Consider the following 21,760-nt stretch of genomic DNA (forward strand, 5'->3'; position numbering starts at 1 on the left):
CAAAGTAGGTCTTGAAACCCAGCAAAAAGTCAGCAATAGCTCAGGGCTCCTTCAGGTAGTGATTGTTCCCTGTGTCCCAGGAAATCTGGGACAAAATTGGAGCTTTTAGGAGGAGCTGGCTTGAACTTGGAGCACTGAGTGCAAGGCTGGGTTAACTTAGACCTTAATAAATTGAATTTTTCTCTATTTTTGGCAATATATGCCGTTCCTTCCTGCTCCTTTCCCAAGGAATTTCAAGGCATGTTTAGCTCATGATGCTGAAAATCAGTACTATTATAATTAAGATATTAATTAATATTATTATGATTATCATGTTTAGCTCTAGATACTGCAAAAATTCTCAATCCATCAAAAACTGACCCAGGACCTTCCTCTGCTCAGAGCTTTGTTAAGAACTTGGTGGCTTCTAAAACATCCCAAATTCAAATTAAATTAGAAAACAGAGTCTAAATATTTTCAACACCAAATTAAAAACATCTTAAAAAGCAGCAAAATTCTATTTACAGCATCAAAAGTCAATTTAGTGATGGCAGAACTTCCACCCTGCTGCTCTGTTTACAGGTGCACCTATCACCCAAATTATTTGCATTTCATGGAAATTCAAACCTCCTTGGGAATCTGCAATTTCTAGGATTGGCTGATGTCTGGTTTTGCTCCAAAAATGAAACCACAGGAAGTCCATGGCTTGTGGAATTGACTGATTTTTATTTTGTTTTTGATGTATATTTATATTTTTAAGCTGTGTCACCATCAGCGTTGATGATGTCACCCAGTTGTTTTTCATGGATCCTGGTGATAAAACTGCTTGAAATTGTCCCTGTCACCTTTTTTTTATTGATTGAAGGAACATCCAACCCTTTCTGCAGCAGCAGGAAAGCCCCACCCTGCTGTTCACAGAAATTCTCATTTCCTCCACTTGCGCTTCAAAGAACACGATGGTAGCACTGATAAAACTGCTCATCTTTACCCCAAAACACACAAATCTTGGGCTTCAAGGCCATAAGCCCTCAAATATTGGATATTTTTTGCTAAACTGGAAGATTTTCTGGCAGAAATCAAAGCCAGCCCCTTTGTTTTTCTTGCAAAATGTGGTTGAGGCCTGTAATTATTGTGTGGGGAAAAAAAAAAGAAAGAAAATAAAACCCCCAAACAGCCCTTTCTTCTTTCAAAGAATGGTATAAAACTGAATTTTGGGGTGATTAAACTGCTTGGTGAGGTGTAGATTTTTATCAAACACCTTTTGTGGATGTTAAAATGAGGGTTTGGCTTTAGCATCCCCTGAGAGCTGCACAAATCCCTCAGTCTGGGCCTAAATCTGCGAGGGCAGCAGGGATTAATCCCAAATCCGAGGTGGATCCCTGATCCCTGCAGCAGGACCAGTTATTCATAGTGTTAATAACCAAATAACATCATTTAAGTGGATTTTTGGGGTTTCCTTTGGTTCCCCCAAGTGCAGAACAGACATTTCCAGCAAAGAGCAGAGGAAGTTTTGCAAGAGAGGCTTTGAGCAGATGAATGGCAGAAAATTCTTGAGCAATTTCTTTCCAAAACAAGGAAACCACAAGGCAGAGAAACCTCTTGGACCTTCTTTCCTCCTTTGACTCTGCAAAAAAAAAATCAGGATTATTCAGCTTGGAAATTTCGAGGAAGTTTTTCCCTGCTGAAAAGCTGAGGGTGTGGATAACCCCTGGCAGGGATTTTCTTATTCCAGGGAGAATTCCCCACATCCCTTTTCCTCATGGATTTTTGGGGTTTCCTTAGGTTTCCTCAACTCCTGGAAGTGCAAAATAAACATTTCCAGCACAGAGCAGAGGAAGTTATTTTGTCACAGCTTTGAGCAGATGAATGGCAGAAAATCCTTGAGCAATTTCTTTCCAGAACAAGGAAACCACAAAGCAGAGAAACCTCTTGGACCTTCTTTCCTCCTTTGACTCTGCAAAAAAAATGAGGATTATTCAGCTTGGAAATTTCGAGGAAATTTTTCCCTGCTGAAAAGCTGAGGGAAATCCTGGCAGGGATTTTCTTGTTCCAGGGAGAATTCCCCACATCCCTTTTCCTCATGGATTTTTGGGGTTTCCTTAGGTTCCCCCAACTCCTGGAAGTGCAAAATAAACATTTCTAGCAAAGAGCAGAGGAAGTTGTTTTGTCACAGCTCTGAGCAGATAAATGGCAGAAAATCCTTGAGCAATTTCTTTCCAAAACAAGGAAACCACAAGGCAGAGAAACCTCTTGGATCCTGAGTTCTTTCCTCCTTTGACTCTGCAAAAAAAAATGAGGATTATTCAGCTTGGAAATTTCGAGGAAATTTTTCCCTGCTGAAAAGCTGAGGGAAATCCTGGCAGGGATTTTCTTGTTCCAGGGAGAATTCCTCACATCCCTTTTCCTCATGGATTTTTGGGTTTCCTTAGGTTCCCCCACCTCCTGGAAGTGCAAAATAAACATTTCTAGCAAAGAGCAGAGGAAGTTGTTTTGTCACAGCTCTGAGCAGATAAATGGCAGAAAATCCTTGAGCAATTTCTGTCCAAAACAAGGAAACCACAAAGCAGAGAAACCTCTTGGACCTTCTTTCCTCCTTTGACTCTGCAAAAAAAAAAATGAGGATTATTCAGCTTGGACTTGAGGAAATTTGTCCCTGCTGAAAAGCTGAGGGAAATCCTGGCAGGGATTTTCTTCTTCCAGGGAGAATTCCCCACATCCCTTTTCCTTGTGGCTTTTTAGAGTTTTCTTAAGTTCCCCCATCTCCTCGAAGTGCAAAATAAACATTTCCAGCACAGAGCAGAGGAAGTTGTTTTGTCACAGCTCTGAGCAGATAAATGGCAGAAAATCCTTGAGCAATTTCTTTCCAAAACAAGGAAACCACAAGGCAGAGGAACTGCTTGGACCTTCTTTCCTCCTTTGACTCTGCAAAAAAAAATCAGGATTATTCAGCTTGGACTTGAGGAAATTTGTCCCTGCTGAAAAGCTGAGGGAAATCCTGGCAGGGATTTTCTTGTTCCAGGGAGAATTCCTCACATCCCTTTTCCTCATGGATTTTTGGGGTTTCCTTAGGTTCCCCCAACTCCTGGAAGTGAAAATAAACATTTCTAGCAAAGAGCAGAGGAAGTTGTTTTGTCACAGCTCTGAGCAGATGAATGGCAGAAAATCCTTGAGCAATTTCTTTCCAAAACAAGGAAACCACAAGGCAGAGGAACCTCTTGGACCTTCTTTCCTCCTTTGACTCTGCAAAAAAAAATCAGGATTATTCAGCTTGGACTCGAGGAAATTTTTCCCTGCTGAAAAGCTGAGGGTGTGGATAACCCCTGGCAGGCCGGATTTTCTTGTTCCAGGGAGAATTCCCCACATCCCTTTTCCTCAGCTGGATGATTCCACAGCCAGACATGGAGCATTTTTTGGGATCCATGGAAGAAGCTGCTCATTTCTACTGGGAATATTCTTATGTTCCCTCAATCCTGCCCATGGAAGCAGCTCCTCTTTTTCCTGCTTTTCCTTTTCCAAGGAGCTGTGGTTTTGCAGCCAGCTCCTGGTTTATTTTAAAATGCTTTCTGCAGATTTATTACAGCAAAAAAAAAAAAAAAGTTGCCTCAGGAACTTGGGCCAGAATTTGGTGCCTGAGTGAAGGGCGAGGAGTGAATCCCCTCAGGATTTCTCAATTAAAACCACTCCAGGGTGTGAACTTGGAGCAAGAGACTCATTTGGAGCAGGCTCCTCAGGCTGGGAGTTGAAAAGGGAATTAGGCTGGGGGTTTTAAAGGGAATTAGGATCCTTTTCAGTCATTCAGATTATTCAGCAGCCCTTGGAGCATTAATGAGCAGCATTAGATGGGGACTGGAGCTGGCACGAGCAGCTTGGTATGTGGAGTTTGTTTTGACAGGCTGGGATGTAAAACAGGCTCTGGAATTGTCTCCTGGAGCTGGGCACTGAATCCCTGCTGGATCCTCCTCCCTTGGGAATGTTCAGGAAAATTGGGAATGAAAATTCACTGAGCAAGGGATGCTTGGGGGTTTGTGATCCTCCTGCCAGGCCAGGCTCTGAAAAATGTTGGAATTCTTACTCCAAATGGGTTTTTCCTTCAATCCAGGAGGGATTTGTGCAGGCCTGAGGTGAAGCTCCACAAACTTCATCAGAGCAGGGTTGATGCCAGGTGATTTTGCTTTCCATGGATGTTAAAATCACCCCTAGCATCACAAAATCATCCTAAAGCTGAGACAGAAGTAGTGGCAGTGCCAGGCAAAGCTGGCACTGGAGCAAACTCCCAATTTTCCACGTGGGAATGGGGTTTCCATTTTGGCCTGGTGGCTCTGAGGGCCCTCAGCCTCAGGAGAACTGATTCTAGATCAACCCGAGGATTCATGCAAGAAACAAAATTTTTTTAGTGGTTTAAGGAGCTGAATGTTTCTGTTGCCTTGTCCTCAGCCTTCTGGAGATAAATAAATCCATAACTCCCTGAGCCAGGAGGGTGAGTTCTGAGGTAAAGCTCCAGAGCTTGAGCAGAGTAGCATTGGTTGCTGCCAGGTGATTTTGCTTTCTATGGATATTAAAATCACCCCAGCATCATAAAATCAGACATAAAATCATCACAAAGCTGAGACAGAAGTGGTGGCAGCACCAGGCAAAGTTGGCACTGGAGCAAACTCCCAATTTTCCATGTGGGAATGGGGCTTCCATTTGGCCTGGTGGCTCTGAGGGCCCTCAGCCTCAGGGGAATTGATTTTAGCACATCAGCCAGACAATTCATGCAAGAAACAAATTTCTTTTAGTGGTTTAAGGAGCTGAATGTTTCTGTTGCCTTGTCCTCAACCCTCTGGAGATAAATAAATCCATAATTCCCTGAGCCAGGAGGGTGAGTTCTGAGGTGAAGCTCCACGAGCTTGAGCAGAGTAGCATTGGTTGCTGCCAGGTGATTTTGCTTTCTATGGATATTAAAATCACCCCTGGCATCATAAAATCAGACATAAAATCATCACAAAGCTGAGACAGAAGTAGTGGCAGCGCCAGGCAAAGCTGGTGCTGGAGCAAACTTTCAATTTTCCACATTGGAACGGGGCTTCCATTTTGGCCTGGTGGCTCTGAGGGCCCTCAGCCTCAGGAGAACTGATTCTAGATCAGCCCGAGGATTCTTGCAAGAAACAATTTTTTTTAGTGGTTTAAGGAGCTGAATGTTTCTGTTGGCCTTGTCCTCAGCCCTCTGGAGATAAATAAATCCATAATTCCCTGAGCCAGGAGGGTGAGGTGCCCCTGTCCTGGTGGGTGTCAGGGTGTGCCCACTTTTTGTGAGGGGTGATAATTCCCCCAGGCAGCTCTGCAGTGCTGATTAAAGCTGCCCCGTTGTTCTTTATTGATATAAACCCATTTTTCGCAGAAAAATGATCCCCTAAGCTCCAACCCAGGCGTTTTTCCCCCTTTTATCACTGAGGCTGCTGCAGAGTCTGAGCTGGGTTTGTGTTTTGAGGAAGTGAAAGTCACATCTGGAGATGCCACCTGGAGCTTTTTCGAGTCAAGTCACCTTGAAAAGAGCTGTGAAACCCTGGGGAAATGCCTGCAAAAAGCCCTAAAAAGCAAATTCTGACTCGGTGGGCACTTGCAGGGAGATTTTTTTTTCAGTGGGAGATGTTCCAGTGTGAGCTGCTCCAAAGAGGGAAGTGGGAGGTTGTTTACATCTGCACCAAACCCTTCCCCCCTCCCACAACCTCAGGGCTTTAGGAGACATTTTAAAAGAACATTTTTAGAAGGCATTTGAAGGTTAACGTGTTGGTTTGGTTAAGCTGGGTGTCTGGGAAGGGGATGTTGGATCCAACCTGACCCCACCAGGGTTTGCTGTGGCTGCAGGATTAGGGAGATTTTTGGGGAAATTCAGATTTCCTCCCAATCTGTAAAAACCAACCCCACATCTCCCAGATCCTCTATTCCCTTTAGGTTTGAAACCTTTCCTGCAGCACCTTCTGGCTGTGCAAGGACACCCAAATCCCAGCTGGAATCTCCCCAGGGAACAGCTCACCCCTGGTTGTGTAATGAGTTTATTACTGGGAGGGGCTCAAAAAGCCCTAAATATTCATTTTAATTTAAATATAACCAAGCTGCTCCATCTTGGCTCTCCCAGAATTTGGATTTAGGAGTTGCAGCACATTCCAGATGTGGTTCCCTTGTTGTCCCAGACCCCTGAGGGGACACTGGAGCAGCAGGAGGATGTGACATTAACTCTGAGTCATGTTTTAGTGGGAAGTTGTGGTGGCCTGAGCTGGTCCATGTGACAAACCCAGTGAGCTGATTACTCCAGGAGCTGCCCATTAATCCTTTTAGTCCTATCAAGGCTAAATTTATCTGGAGTTTTAAATCTAACCTTGAATCTCATGATAATCCTGCCAGCAGTCTCACGTTAGAGAGCCCTGGGAGAGAATTCCGTGCAGAAATCACAGGAAGGATCCTGGCTAAAGGTTTTATTCCCATTTTTTGGGTATATTCAGGTGGTGCTGAAGTTGTGGGTTTTGCTTTGATAATAAAGTAGGTAATAAAGGGACTGAGGTATAGGCAAGAAGTGAATTTCTCAGCTCCATTAAATTGATATCATTCCCAAAGGCCACTCCTGGAGAGGGAAAAAGCAGCAAATAATGGCAGAGAAAGGCCAGAAAATTTAATAAAGGCATTTTAAAGTGAATTCCCTGGAAGAAGTGCTGGAGTTACCTGTTGGAGGTTGGATACCTGTGCTCTGGAAGGGTCTCTGAGTGCATTATCAGCTCCAAATCCCTCAGGATGCTCCAGGAACAGGAATTAAACTGTTAACAGCATCTCCAATACAGCACTGCTTTTTTAGGGCTCTGAAATTACACTTTCCCCCTCTTCCCCCTCCCACCTCCCTCTCATTAACTCGAGGCTCTGCTATTTTAGCTGTGGCAAGAAAAGCAGGATAACTCTTCATCATCCAGAGGAATGTGTGGAAAAAAGGGCTGGTGGAGGCTGTTTGATCCCTGATTCTGTGTTTTCCCAGTTTCTCGTGCACTGGGACACCAGTTTGTGTTGGGAGCTGGGAGAAAAGGGTTTAAATTTAAAATATTCCTAAAATATTCAGGATTGAGGGTCTGGGAGAGGGATGGGAATTCCTGTGGATCTCTGTATGCCCTGCTGGGATTCCTGGGTGCATCTGAGCTCCTTAATCTTTCCCTTCTGGATGTTTTTTTGATTTTTGATCCCTGGCATGATCTCCCATCCACACCTTGGAGCTGTCCTGCATGAAAAACCAGGAATGTCTGACCTTAATCAAATCAATGCCTTGATTTTATTTTATTTTGACCCAGGAAAAGCAAATAATGTCCATCACAGCTGTGGAAACTGGAGTGAACTGATCATTCCTTGGGCTGGGATTGGTTTTGGGGCCAAATCCTGGGCTCAGTGCTTGGTACTGGCTCAGCTGGGAATTCCTGCCCAGCACTGAGGAGATTTGAAGATGCTGAGTGGGTTTTTTTTGGTTTTTTGTTTTGTTTTTGTTTTTTGGGGTTTTGTTGCTGTAGGGAATATTCTGGAGCTGATTCCAGGTTATTCAGGAAAAAAAAGCAGGATCACAGACAGGGCACAGCTCAGGGGGTTGGAGTTTTTTGGGTGGTTTAAATTCCTCTTTTCTTCCCTCTTCTTGTGTGGACGGAAGAGGGATGCAATAAATCAGGGATAATGATTGAAGATCTTAGAAGGATTTTTTTTCCAATTCCTTCCTCAGAGCAGGAAAAGTGAAAATTTTACCTCAAATTCAGCTGTTTTGGAGGGATTTTAGATCTGAGGGGTTTTAGATCAGTGACAGCACATGTGTCAGCTTTTTCTTGCTGAAATCAGGAACTTTTCCCCTCATGTCAGTGATTTTTCCCTCACAGAAAGAAAAGGACAACAAAATTGTTTAAATTTCTGATTTCTTTCCTCTTGGAGCTGTTTGGTTTGTGTAGATGGAAGAGGGAGGAAATAAATCAGGGAGAAGATCTTGAAAGGATTTTATCCAATTCCTTCCTCAGAGCAGGAAAACGCAAAAATTTTACCTCAAATTCAGCTTTTTCTGAGGGATTTTACATCTGAGGGGTTTTAGATCAAGGTGTGAGCTTTTTATTGGTGAAATCAGGAATTTTTTCCCTCATGTCAGTGATTATTTTTTCCCTCACATAAAGAAAAGGACAAAACTGTTTAAATTCTTGGTTTTTTCCCTCTTGGAGCTGTTTGGTTTGTGTAGATGGAAGAGAGAGGAAATAAATCAGGGATAATGACTGGAGAAGATCTTGAAAGGATTTTATCCAATTCCTTCCTCAGAGCAGGAAAAACGCAAGAATTTTACCTCAAATTCAGCTTTTTCTGAGGGATTTTACATCTGAGGGGTTTTAGATCAAGATGTGAGCTTTTTATTGGTGAAATCAGGAATTTTTTCCCTCATGTCAGTGATTATTTTTTCCCTCACATAAAGAAAAGGACAAAACTGTTTAAATTCTTGGTTTTTTCCCTCTTGGAGCTGTTTGGTTTGTGTAGATGGAAGAGGGAGGAAATAAATCAGAGATGATGATTGGAGGAGATCTTGGAAAGATTTTATCCAATTCCTTGCTCAGAGCAGGAAAAACGCAAAAATTTTACCTCAAATTCAGCTTTTTCTGAGGGATTTTAGATCTGAGGGGTTTTAGATCAGTAACAGCACATGTGTGAGCTTTTTCTTGCTGAAATCAGGAACTTTTTCCCTCATGTAAGGGATTATTTCCCTCACAGAAAGAAAAGGACAACAAAACTGTTTAAATTCTTGATTTTTTCCTGTTTGATTTATGTGGAAGAGGGAGGCAATAAATCCCCAAGGATAAGGATTGGGAACATCCTCCTGATGTGGAATTCCAGTTTCCAGCCTGGATGAGAATCCAAAGGCCTCAATCCCAGTTCACTTGGTGCATTTTCCCAGTTCCTCCAGGCAAAAACAAAAATAAAAAAGGGTTGGATTGGTGGAAAAAAACCACTTTCCTGTCTCTTCCCAGGGCCACGATGGGCATCCTGGAATATTGGGGTGTTCATCTGCATCCGCTGCGCTGGGATCCACAGGAACCTGGGAGTTCACATATCCAGGGTCAAATCTGTCAACCTCGACCAGTGGACACAGGAACAGATCCAGGTGAGGGCTGGGATAAAACATTGAGGGTTTTTTTTTTAAATAAACCAAGCCAGAATAGCTCAAAAAAAAATGGGGAAAGTGGAGGAGGAAGAAGAATTCCAGCTGGGATAGGTTGGGGGGGAAAAGAGCAATAAAATGTCCTCATTCCAAGGTGGACAAACAGCAGAGAGTAAAGCTTAAGGAGCTGCAAATCTCTGTTAAATTACCAATTCCTGCTTCCCACCTCTCCTTCCAGAGGGATTTTGGGTTGCTAACAGGATATTTATCCTGCCTTTGATTAAAAATTGCTTAGAATTGGCAAATGGAGTGGGAGGGGATTGGAGCAGCTGCCTCAGCATCCCCTGGGGGTGAAAATGGCTTTGAGGAGGATCCCCCTTTTCTGGATTTCTCTTCTTTGTCAGCTTGGGATGCTGTGGGAGAGCTTTAATGTTTGGGAAAGGAGAATTTGAAGGAGTTTTTTTTGGATTTCAGTGCGTGCAGGAGATGGGGAATGGCAAAGCCAATCGTCTCTACGAAGCCTACCTGCCCGAGAACTTCCGGAGGCCTCAGACAGACCAGTATCCTTTTTTTAATTCCTGAAAAAACGTGGAAATTCCATGGAAATTTCCATCCTGGAGCTGTGTGGTCAAACCTCCCTGAAGGAGAAGTTGTTCCTGTGGGGAGGAAATGGGAATGAAGGGATTGGGGTGGAGAACTGGGACACCAAATGACTACAGGAGGCTTCTCCTTAGTTTAGAGCCTGCTTGGATTGGGAATTAAAAACTGGGAAATATTCACTCTGAAATTCTCAGTTTGGAAGAGCAAAGAGAATTTTGCTTTTATTTTGGGCTTAAATGGGAAAAAAAAATGCACTGGAATGGAAAATAACCCTTAAAATCCCTTTTTTCCAGTGGGATTTATCTCAATTGGATCTCTGGTATTTCAGAGTGAACCCAAAAGCTGCAGGTTTTGGAGGGAATGAGAGTGAATATTCCAAAGGCTCCATGGAGACCTAATTGTGACCTTCCAGGACCTGAAGGAGCTGCAAGAGAGATGATTTATAAAGGACAGAATAGAGGAGGTGGATTTTGGTAGAGTTGGGATTTTGGGAAGGAATTCCTCCCTGTGAGGGTGAGGAGAGGCTGGAATGGATTTCCCAAAAAAATTGTGGCTGCCCCATCCCTGGAATTGTTCTCCAGGCTGGATGGAGCTTGGGATGGTGGAAGGTGCCCCTGCCCATTGGATTTAAGGTCCCAACCCAAACCAGGCTGGGAATTCTCTGATGGAATTTTCAGTGCTTCAGCTGGAACTCCCACCTTGCAGGAATGCTGAGTAAGCAGGGATAGAATGATGTGAACCTAGAAAAATCCCACAAAAACACTTTTCCACCATCATTTTTTTGAGTTAATCTGGTACCTGAGGTGTTTTTTGAGCTGCAGGATCCTGTTGTGATCACTGTGATCTGAATGTGCTGAGGGGACGCTTGGGACAAACAAAAAAAAAAACAGTGGAGAAAACACAACAAGAGCTTAAATCCTGATTTAATTCCCTTTTTATAGCACTGAAATAACCTGAAATAACCCAGGGGCAAAAACTGAGTTGGGATCCAGCAATAAATTATTTTAAGAAAGTTACTGCTGGAAATGCTCTTTAAACAATGATTTAATTTAGTTACAGCCTGTACCTTGTTCCTCCCTGTCAAATAAGGCTTCTATTCTGGAATCCTTTGTCCTTAACCAGCTGCTGTAGCGCTGTGGAGAGTTTTATCCGGGATAAATATGAGAAAAAGAAATATATGGACAGAAGCATCGACATCAACGCCTTCAGGGTGAGTCTGGAGGCCTAAAATGGTGATTAAAACAAAATATTGAAATATAAATATTGAAATATTCTCCTGTGCCAGGAGAAATCCCTTCTCCAGAGCTGCTTGAATTTCATGGAGTGAATTCCTGAGGAGATTTGAAGTTGCTGAGTGGGTTTTGTTGTATAGAATATTCTGGAATATTCAGGGAATATTCCAAGGAAAAAAGCAGGATCACAGACAGGGCAGAGCTCAGGGGGTTGGTGGTTTTTGGGTGGTTTAAATTCCTGTTTTCTTCCCTCATCTTCATCTCACTGATTGGTTTGGATGGATGGATGTCTCACATTGGAGGAGGCCTTGGAAAGGATTTTATCCATTTCCTTGTTCAGAGCAGGAAAAATGCAAAATTTTACCTCAAATTCAGCTGTTCCTGAGGGATTTTAGATCTGAGGGGTTTTAGATCAGTAACAGCACCAGGTTTGAGCTTTTTCTTGGTGAAAGCAGGAACTTTTTCCCTCATGTCAGCGATTATTTCCTTCACAGAAAGAAAATAACAACAAAACTGGTTAAATTCTTGATTTTTTCCCTCCTGGAGCTGTTTGATTTGTGTGGATGGAAGAGAGAGAAAATAAATCAGAGATAATGATTGGAGGAGATCTTGGAAAGGCCTTGTCCAATCCTTGCTCAGAGCAGGAAAAATGCAAAATTTTACCTCAAATTCAGCTTTTTCTGAGGGATTTTAGATCTGAGGGGTTTTAGATAAGTCACAGCACCAGATTTGAGATTTTTCTTGGTGAAATGAGGAAATTTTTCCCTCATGTTACTGTTTTTTTCCTTCACAGAAAGAAAATAACAACAAAACTGGTTAAATTCTTGATTTTTTCCCTCTTGGAGCTGTTTGATTTGTGTGGATGGGAGAGGGAGGCAATAAATCAGGGATAATGATTGGAGGAGATCTTGGAAAGGCCTTGTCCAGTCCTTGCTCAGAGCAGGAAAAATGCAAAATTTTACCTCAAATTCAGCTTTTTCTGAGGGATTTTGCATCTGAGGGGTTTTAGATAAGTCACAGCACCAGGTTTGAGCTTTTTCTTGGCGAAATCAGGAAATTTTTCCCTCACGTTACTGTTTTTTTCCTTCACAGAAAGAAAATAACAACAAAACTGGTTAAATTCTTGATTTTTTCCCTCTTGGAGCTGTTTGATTTTTGTGGATGGGAGAGGGAGGCAATAAATCAGGGATAATGATTGGAGGAGATCTTGGAAAGGCCTTGTCCAGTCCTTGCTCAGAGCAGGAAAAATGCAAAATTTTACCTCAAATTCAGCTGTTTTTGAGGGATTTTGCATCTGAGGGGTTTTAGATCAGTAACAGCACGTGTCAGCTTGTTCTTGCTGAAATCAGGAACTTTTTCCCTCATGTAAGGGATTATTTCCCTCACAGAAAGAAAATAACAACAAAACTGGTTAAATTCTTGATTTTTTCCCTCTTGGAGCTGTTTGATTTGTGTGGATGGGAGAGGGAGGCAATAAATCAGGGATAATGATTGGAGGAGATCTTGGAAAGGCCTTGTCCAGTCCTTGCTCAGAGCAGGAAAAATGCAAAAATTTACTTCAAATTCAGCTTTTTCTGAGGGATTTTGCATCTGAGGGGTTTTAGATAAGTCACAGCACCAGATTTGAGATTTTTCTTGGTGAAATCAGGAACTTTTTCCCTCACGTTACTGTTTTTTTCCCCTCACAGAAAGAAAAGGACGACAAATGGAAAAGGACCAACGAGTCAGAAAGAAAACTGGAACCCATCATCTTTGAGAAGGTGAAAATGGTAAGATGAGGAAGAAAAACCACAGAGACACCCCTGAGGCAGAGCAGAGGGATTCCAGCCCCCCCTGGGAGCATTTTTCTGGCCTCAGTCACAGCCTGGGTGCTTTGAGTCACTGGTGGGAGTTTGTTTTGCTCTGTTTTGCCCAGACACTGAGCAGATGTGCAGGTTGGAATCCAGCTCTTCCCTGCTGCTTTTTCCACCTCCAGCAGCTGCTTCTCCCTGCTTTAGAGCCTGCTTGGATTCAACAACTGGGACAACGAAAAACCAGGAGATATTCGCTCTGAAATTCTCATTTTGGAAGAGCAAAGAGAATTTTAAATTTTTTTTTACTTAAATCCACTGGGGAAAAAAAAAAAAGGAGATTTTAAGGGTTAATCTTATTAAAAACCATTGTTAATCTTGTTAAAACCATTTCAGTGTGATCCCAAAAGCTGCACAAGATTTGTGTTGTTTCTTTTCCCCTCAGCCTCAAAAGAAAGACGAAACGCAGCAATCCAGGAAAAGTTCCCCCAAATCTGAGCCAGTCATGGACTTGCTGGGCCTGGGTAAGAGAAATTGGTGTGGAAATTGTGGGAATTTGAGGAGTTTCAGTCCTGATTTTCCCTGTCAGATGAGCAATTCCAGGAATATTCAGCTTTGGAAGAGTTTTCCATGTGTTCCCCTTTTTCCTGGAGCCTGTGGCGTTCCAGGAGCAGCTGGAGCTTTATGTAGAAATTTGAGGAATTTTAGGAGGAAGGAATTTCAGGAAATTTGAGGAGTTTCAGTGCTGATTTTCCCTGTCAGATGAGCAATTCCAGGAATATTCAGCTTGGGAAGAGTTTTCCATGTGTTCCCCTTTTTCCTGGAGCCTGTGGCGTTCCAGGAGCAGCTGGAGCTCCTCAAATTCCCACAATTTCTACAATTATGTGGAAATTGTGGGAATTTGAGGAGTTCCAGTGCTGATTTTCCCTGTCAGATGAACATTCCCAGGAATATTCAGCCTGGAAAGAGTTTTCCATGTGTTCCCCTTTCTCCTGGAGCCTGTGGCATTCCAGGAGCAGCTGGAGCTTTATGTAGAAATTGTGGGAATTGGAGGAGTTTCAGGAGGAAGGAATTTCAGGGAATTTGAGGAGTTCCAGTGCTGATTTTCCCTGTCAGATGAACAATTCTAGGAATATTCAGCTTGGGAAGAGTTTTCCATGTGTTCCCCTTTTTCCTGGAGCCTGTGGCGTTCCAGGAGCAGCTGGAGCTCCTCAAATTCCCATAATTTCTACAATTATGTGGAAATTGTGGGAATTTGAGGAGTTCCAGTGCTGATTTTCCCTGTCAGGTGAACAATTCCAGGAATACTCAGCTTGGGAAGAGTTTTCCATGCGTTCCCCTTTTTCCTGGTGCCTGTGGTGTCCTGGTGCACCTGGAGCTTTATGGGACAAACAGAACCCAGGGGAAGTTCCAAATCCTGCTCCAGGCCCTTCCCAGCTGCAGGGGGATGAGGGAGGTGGGGATCAGGTATGGGTGGGGTGGCACAGAGGTGTCCCCAGGCTGGGGACACCCCCAGGACATCGCTGTCCCCACAGACGCCCCGGTGACAACGCCCGTCACCAACGGCCGGCCCAGCAGCCTGGAGAAGGACCTGGACCTCTTTGCATCCGTGGGATCCAGCTCAGACTCCTCCAGGAAGGTGAGCTGGGAGTGTGGGGCTTGGAAAAGCCTGGTTGGGTTGTAAAACCACGGGGTCATTTGGGATGGAGGGGCATTAAAGGGCAGGTGCTGTGATGTGTTCTTAAGTTCGTTAGTTTGCTCCCCCCATTTTCTGTATTACTTCCTGCTGCTACCCTGCCAGTTGTGCCAGGGTGCTCCAAGCTGGTCTTGGACACTTGCAGGGATGGGGAATCCATCTGGGAATGCAGGGTTTCACCACTGTCTGCCCTAAACCTTGCTTCATCCAAATTTCTTAATTAAATCCTGAAATCTTCCATGTTGAAGAATGAAGAATCTCCCTCTTGCATTCCCACAGCCGTGCCACTGTTTCACCACACACATCAACTGTCCTGAATGTTCCTTCATCTAAATGTCTCTTAATTAAATCCTGAAATCTCCCTCTTCCATGTTGAAGAATGAAAAATCTCCCTCTTCCATTCCCACATCTCCCTCTTCCATTCCTCTAAACCTTGATTCATCTAAATTTCTTCATTAAATCCTGAAATCTCCCTCTTCCACTTGGAAAAATGAGGAATCTCCCTCTTCCATTCCCACATCTGGGAATGCTGTGCCACTGTTTTACCATCAAACACACGTCAACCATCTGCCCTAAATGTTCCTTCATCTAAATTTCCCTTAATTAAATCTTGAAATCTCCCTCTTCAGTGCTGAAGAATGAGGAATCTCCCTCTTCCATTCCCACATCTCCCTCTTCCATTCCCCTAAACCTTGCTTCATCTAAATTTCCCTTAATTAAATCCTGAAATCTCTCTCTTCCATCCCCAGATCTGGGAATGCTATGCCACTGTTTCACCACACACAACTGTCTGCTCTAAACCTTGCTTCATCTAAATTTCTTCATTAAATCCTGAAATCTCCCTCTTCCACTTGGAAAAATGAGGAATCTCTCTCTTCCATTCCCACATCTGGGAATGCTGTGCCACTGTTTCACCACTCACAACTGTCTGCTCTAAACCTTGCTGCATTTAAATTTCTTAATTAAATCCTGAAATCTCTCTTTTCCATGGCTCCAGCACATCCCTGTGTGTGGATGGATATTCCCCTTTTTCCCTCATGCTGGATTTTGCCCTGATCCTGTCTGTCTGTCTGTCTGTCCCAGGTTGTTGGTTCCATGCCGACCTCTGGAAGCGCCGGCTCCGTTCCCGAAAATCTGAATCTGTTCCCGGAGCCCGGAGGCAAAGGGGAGGAGGTGGGCAAGAAGCAGCTCTCCAAAGACTCCATCCTGTCCCTGTATGGCTCCCAAACGTCCCAGGTGCCAGCACAAGGTAACCCTGGCGTGAGCTGGGACCAGGGCAGGCTGCTGGGGTGTCCTGGGGGTGACAACCTTCAGGAGAAATGGGAATGTGGGTGATCCCTGAGAATCCAGAGTGGGGTGGGTGGGAAGGGAATGTGGAGCTCATCCCGTGCCAGCCATGCACTTTTCACGATCCCAGGGTGCTCCAAAGCCTTTTCCAACCTGACTTTGGGCATTTCCAGGGATGGGGCAGCCACAGTTTCTCTGGAAAATCCATTGCAGTCTCTCACGGGGAGGAATTCCATCCCAATATCCAACACTGCCCTTTAGCTCTGGGAACTGGGGAGGAATTCCATCCCAATATCCAACCCAAACCTGTCCTGTGGCACTGGGAATCAGGGAGGAATTCCATCCCAATATGCAACCCAAATCTGCCCTTTAGCATGGAGAATTGGGGAGGAATTCTATCCCAATATCCAGCCCAACCCTGTCCTTTAGCTCTGAGAATCAGGGAGGAATCCCTTCCCAGTATCCAACCCTGTCCTTTAGCTCTGAGAATCAGGGAGGAATCCCTTCCCAGTATCCAACCCTGCCCTTTAGCTCTGGGAATCAGGAACGAATTCCATCCCAATATCCAACCCAACCCTCTGGCACTGGGATCAGCGAGGAATTGCCTCCCAATATCCAACCGAAATCTGCCCTTTAGCGTGGGAAATAGGAGAGGAATTCCAGCCAATATCCAAACCTGCCCTCTGGCACTGGGAATGAGGGAGGAATTCCTTCCCAATATCCAACCCAACCCTTTAGCACTGGGAATGAGGGAGAAATTCCATCCCAATATCCAACCCAACCCTTTAGCACTGGGAATGAGGGAGGAATTCCTTCCCAATATCCAACCCAACACTCTGGCACTGGGGATCCCTTCCCAGTGTCCAACCCAAATCTGCCCTTTAGCACTAGGAATTGGGGAAGAATTCCATCCCAGTACCCAACCCAACCCTTTGGCACTGGGAATGAGGGAGAAATTCCATCCCAATATCCAAACCAACCCTCTGGCACTGGGAATGAGGGAGAAATTCCATCCCAATATCCAACCCTGCCCTCTGGCACTGGGAATCAGGGAGGAATTCCAGTATCCAACCCAAATCCGCCCTTTAGCACTGGGAATGAGGGAGAAATTCCATCCCAGTATCCAACCCAACCCTCTGGCACTGGGAATGAGGGAGAAATTCCATCCCAAAATCCAACCCTGCCCTGTGGCACTGGGAATGAGGGAGAAATTCCATCCCAGTATCCAACCCAACCCTTTAGCACTGGGAATGAGGGAGAAATTCCATCCCAATATCCAACCCAACCCTCTGGCACTGGGAACCCCATTCCTGCAGCCGCTGCCCAGATTCCCTCTCCATCTTCCCTGAGAGCTGTGACCAGCACAAGGAGCAGCTCAGCCTGGCCATCCCCACCCGGCTGTGGCTGGAATTGTGCCGTTCCCATCCCCCTGCACTGACCCACCTTTCCCTGCTGCCTCCCTTTTCCCAGGAGCCATGTTCATGGCGCCGGCTCAGCTGGGCTATCCCGCCGCTCCCTACGCCGCCTTCCCGGGGGTGCCCCCTTCCAGCAGCATGATGGGCGGCTTGATGGCCCCTTCCGTGGGCATGCTGGCCCAGCCTGGAGCTGCTGGCATGGTGGCACCCGTGGCCATCCCCGCGGGCTACGTGGGCAACGTGCTGGGCGTTCCCAACGGGATGATGGGGACGCAGCAGCCCGGCTACGTGGCCGCGGTGCCCCAGGCCGTGTACGGGGTGCAGCCGACGCAGCAGCTGCAGTGGAACCTCGCCCAGGTGAGGGAAAGGCTCCTGGAAGGGTTTTCCAGGGTTTTTCTGGGAGTTGGGAAGGGGAGGAATGAGGGGGTGTGCAGGGGGTTGGGGTTGGGGTGGGGTGAATTGGGTTGGGTTGGGGATGGGGAAATGGGAGAGCCTGGGGATCCCAGGGTGGGAAGGAATTCCAGAGGGTGAGTCCAATCCCAGCCTCATCTCCCATGGACACCTGCAGGGGTGAGGACTCCAAAATTCCCTGGGCAATTCCAAGGCCTGACTACACTTTCCATGGAGAAATTCCTGCCCTGAAGTCCTCCCATACCTGGGGACTCCAAAATTCCCTGGGCAATTCCAAAGCCTGACCACCCTTTCCATGGAGAAATTCTTACTGGTGTCCAACCTGAAATCCTCCCATAGCTGGAGGATTTAATTTCCAAGGCAGTTCCAACACCTGGACAATTCCAAGGCCTGCTCACCCTTTCCATGGAGAAATTCCTGCTGAGGTCCAGCCTGCCCTGGAATCCTCCCATACCTGGAGACTCCAAAATTCCCTGAGCAATTCCAAGGCCTGACCACCCTTTCCATGGGGAAATGCCTGCTGAAATATTGAGGATCCTGAAGTCCTCCCATACCTGGGGACTCCAAAATTCCCTGAGCAATTCCAAGACCTGCTCACTCCTTCTGTGGAGAAATTCCTGCTGCTATCCTAAGGATCCTGAAATCCTCCCCTACCTGGGGACTCCAAACTCCCTGGACAATTCCAAGGCTTACTCACCCTTTTCATGGGGAAATTCCTGCTGATATCTTGAGAACTCTGAAGTCCTCCCATACCTGGGGACTCCAGAATTCCCTGGGCAATTCCTAGTCCTGCTCATTCTTTCCATGGAGAAATTCCTGCTGATGTCCATCCTATCCTGAAATCCTCTCATACCTGGGGACACCAAAATTTCCAGGGCAATTCCAAGGCCTGCTCACCCTTTCCATGGGGGAATTCCTGCCCTAAAATCCTCCCATACCTGGAGACTCCAAAATTCCCTGAGCAATTCCAAGGCCTGACCAGCCTTTGCTGGAGAAATTCCTGCCCTGAAGTCTTCCCATACCTGGGGACTCCAAACCTCCTTGGAAAAATTCCAAGGCCTGCCCACCCTTTGCTGGAGAAATTCCTGCCCTGAAGTCTTCCCATACCTGGGGACTCCAAACCTCCTTGGAAAAATTCCAAGGCCTGCCCACCCTTTTCATGGAGAAATTCCTGCTGATATCTTGACAACCCTGAAGTCCTCCCATACCTGGGGACTCCAGAATTCCCAGGGCAATTCCAAGGCCTGCTCACCATTTCCATGGAGAAATTCCTGCCCTGAAATCTTCCCATACCTGGGGACTCCAAACCTCCTTGAGCAATTCCTAGTCCTGCTCACCTTTTCCATGGAGAAATTCCTGCTGATGTCCATCCTATCCTGAAATCCTCTCATACCTGGGGACACCAAAATTCCCTGGGCAATTCCAAGGCCTGACCACCCTTTGCTGGAGAAATTCCTGCCCTGAAGTCTTCCCATACCTGGGGACTCCAAACCTCCTTGGAAAAATTCCAAGGCCTGCCCACCCTTTTCATGGAGAAATTCCTGCTGATATCTTGACAACCCTGAAGTCCTCCCATACCTGGGGACACCAAAATTCCCAGGGCAATTCCAAGGCCTGCCCACCCTTTCCATGGGGAAATTCCTGCCCTAAAATCCTCCCATACCTGGAGACTCCAAAATTCCCTGGGCAATTCCAAGGCCTGACCACCCTTTGCTGGAGAAATTCCTGCCCTGAAGTCTTCCCATACCTGGGGACTCCAAACCTCCTTGGAAAAATTCCAAGGCCTGCCCACCCTTTTCATGGAGAAATTCCTGCTGAAATCTTGACAACCCTGAAGTCCTCTCATACCTGGGGACACCAAAATTCCCTGGGCAATTCCTAGTCCTGCTCACCTTTTCCATGAAGAAATTCCTGCTGATGTCCATCCTGTCCTGAAGTCCTCTCATACCTGGGGACACCAAAATTCCCAGGGCAATTCCAAGGCCTGACCACCCTTTCCATGGGGAAATTCCTGCCCTGAAGTCCTCCCATACCTGGGGACTCCAAAATTCCCTGAGCAATTCCAAGGCCTGACCACCCTTTCCATAGGGAAATTCCTGCTGATATCTTGAGAACCCTGAAGTCCTCCCATACCTGGGGACACCAAAATTCCCAGGGCAATTCCAAGGCCTGCTCACCCTTTCCATGGGGAAATTCCTGCCCTGAAGTGCTCCCATACCTGGAGACTCCAAAATTCCCTGAGCAATTCCAAGGCCTGCCCACCCTTTCCATGGGGAAATTCCTGCTGAAATATTGAGGATCCTGAAATCCTCCCCTACCTGGGGACTCCAAAATTCCCTGGGCAATTCCAGGGCTTACTCACCCTTTCCATGGAGAAATTCCTGCTGAAATCTTGAGAATCCTGAAGTCCTCCCATACCTGGAGACTCCAGAATTCCCTGGGCAATTCCAAGGCCTGCTCACCCACCCTTTTCGTGGGCAAATTCCTGCTGCTATCCTGAGGACCCTGCAGTCCCCCATGTTGGGGAGCCACCCCCTGCTCCCCTTGAGGGCTCTGCTGTTTTTGGGAGCCCTGGGCACTGTCCTGGCCCATCCCTGACCTCTCCCCTGTGCCCTTTGCAGATGACCCAGCAGATGGCTGGCATGAACTTCTATGGAGCCAACGGAATGATGGGCTATGGACAGTCCATGGGAGGAGGAGGAGGAGGAGGAGGAGGAGGAGGAGGAGGAGCCCAGGGCAGCAACCCCTCCCTGAGCTCCCCGCTGTGGAAATGAGCCCTCGCTCGCACGTGACCATTTCTGCCTTTGTTCTGTTCTCCAAACCTGCTCCATGAGACATTCAGGGGTTTTTTCGCTTTCAGGTTTTGGGAAGGGGGGGGGACCCAGCCCAACCTGAATATTTTGTGGGTTTTTTTTTTTCCATCCCTGAGCTCCATCTCTGCCTTTCCACTGTCACAGCCACGGGGACAGCGGGGTGGCAATGCCACCACGAGCTCAGCCCCGTCCTCAGCACAGTCAATGCACACAGGGGAGGAGAAACCTCCCTGCACAAAGCTCCACCAGAGCTCCTGGGTAGCACTTGATGCCCTGCTGGGCACCTGGGCACAGGTGGGATTGGGAAATCTGAACTGAATCCTGCCCAGAAAGCTGGGATTTCTCACTTCAACTTGCAGTGTTAGATTTATTTTATTTTTTTGGGTTTTTTTTTTTTTTTTTTTGGGGGGGGTGGGTGTGGGATGGGGGAACTGATTTGGTGCTGAGGAACTGGATTGAAGCCGAGCCCAGGGGCAAGCAAGCCTTGCTACCTCCTCCCTCGAGGGGAGCTCTCCCTGCTCCCAACCCTCCTTGGAACCAAAGTCCTTGGGAAAAGCCCCTCTGGCACCCACCCACCCACCCTGGGCAAGCAGGAATCTCGCCCAGAGTGGGGGCAAAGCCGATGGAATGTGACAAACTTGCACTCCAGAGGGGAATTTGCTGCCTGCTGTTAAGATTCGATGGAATTTCACCGTTTTAACAATCTTAACCAGAGTTAATTCTCCGGGGGGCCCAGAGCCCCCGTGCAAGTTTTCTTACGCTTTTAAAAATGATTCTGACATCCTAATTTATACTTTTTTCATATTGTTTTTTTTTTTCTGTTTTTGTTTTCGTTCTTGTCGTTGTTCCTGTGTAAAATCCTGGTTCCTCCCTTTCCTGGCTCGCTTGGGACATTTTAATCTTTGGCAGATTTTCTTTTCTCATCTCCAGTAGAACCCAAAACTGCTTCAAAAGTCAGCAAGAAGTCGGACTTGTGGTCTGCTCTCTCCTGTGGATATGTAAATTCCCAAATAAAATATTGCAGTGGACTCCTGTGGTGCTGGTGGTCACTCCAGGTGTGGGGATTTGGGGGATTTCATCCCAAAACTCAGCCCAGATTCCCTCTGCTTTTGGGCTCTGTCCCAAATGCCAGGGAGCTGAGGGAGCACAGCCAGGCCTGGAAGAATCCAAAGTTGACACTTTTATATACAAACCCCTCAGCTTTGGGATGGGGGGGAAGGTGGAGCAGAATTCCTGCAGCTGCTGGGATGAAATGATTCCATTCCAGCTTTAATTCCATCATTCCAACCGTTTTAAAACTCGGGTTTAACAAAACCTCGTCCAAAAACGTGAAGGAACGGGGAAAATCAGGGAATTGTGGAATTGCAGGATGGTTGGGGTCCCATTCACCCCCTGCTCCTTTCC

The 21,760-nt window shown here is 46.2% G+C and overlaps 1 protein-coding gene across 1 annotated transcript in view; it reads left to right on the plus strand.

The window, feature by feature from the left end:
* Window positions 1–21,384, plus strand: part of SMAP2 (small ArfGAP2) — a 32,142-nt gene extending 10,758 nt beyond the window's left edge. Inside the window, exons 2-10 of the mRNA XM_074555693.1 lie at window positions 8,982–9,115; window positions 9,587–9,672; window positions 10,844–10,922; window positions 12,633–12,713; window positions 13,180–13,258; window positions 14,270–14,373; window positions 15,514–15,679; window positions 17,188–17,489; window positions 20,165–21,384. Of these exons, the coding sequence (XP_074411794.1) occupies window positions 8,982–9,115; window positions 9,587–9,672; window positions 10,844–10,922; window positions 12,633–12,713; window positions 13,180–13,258; window positions 14,270–14,373; window positions 15,514–15,679; window positions 17,188–17,489; window positions 20,165–20,317 (1,184 nt within the window). The 3' untranslated portion in view covers window positions 20,318–21,384. The remainder of the gene's footprint in view (window positions 1–8,981; window positions 9,116–9,586; window positions 9,673–10,843; window positions 10,923–12,632; window positions 12,714–13,179; window positions 13,259–14,269; window positions 14,374–15,513; window positions 15,680–17,187; window positions 17,490–20,164) is intronic.
* The last annotated feature ends 376 nt before the right edge of the window (window positions 21,385–21,760 follow it).

This window comes from Zonotrichia albicollis, chromosome 20, assembly GCF_047830755.1.
Source record: "Zonotrichia albicollis isolate bZonAlb1 chromosome 20, bZonAlb1.hap1, whole genome shotgun sequence".
NCBI lineage: Eukaryota > Metazoa > Chordata > Aves > Passeriformes > Passerellidae > Zonotrichia > Zonotrichia albicollis.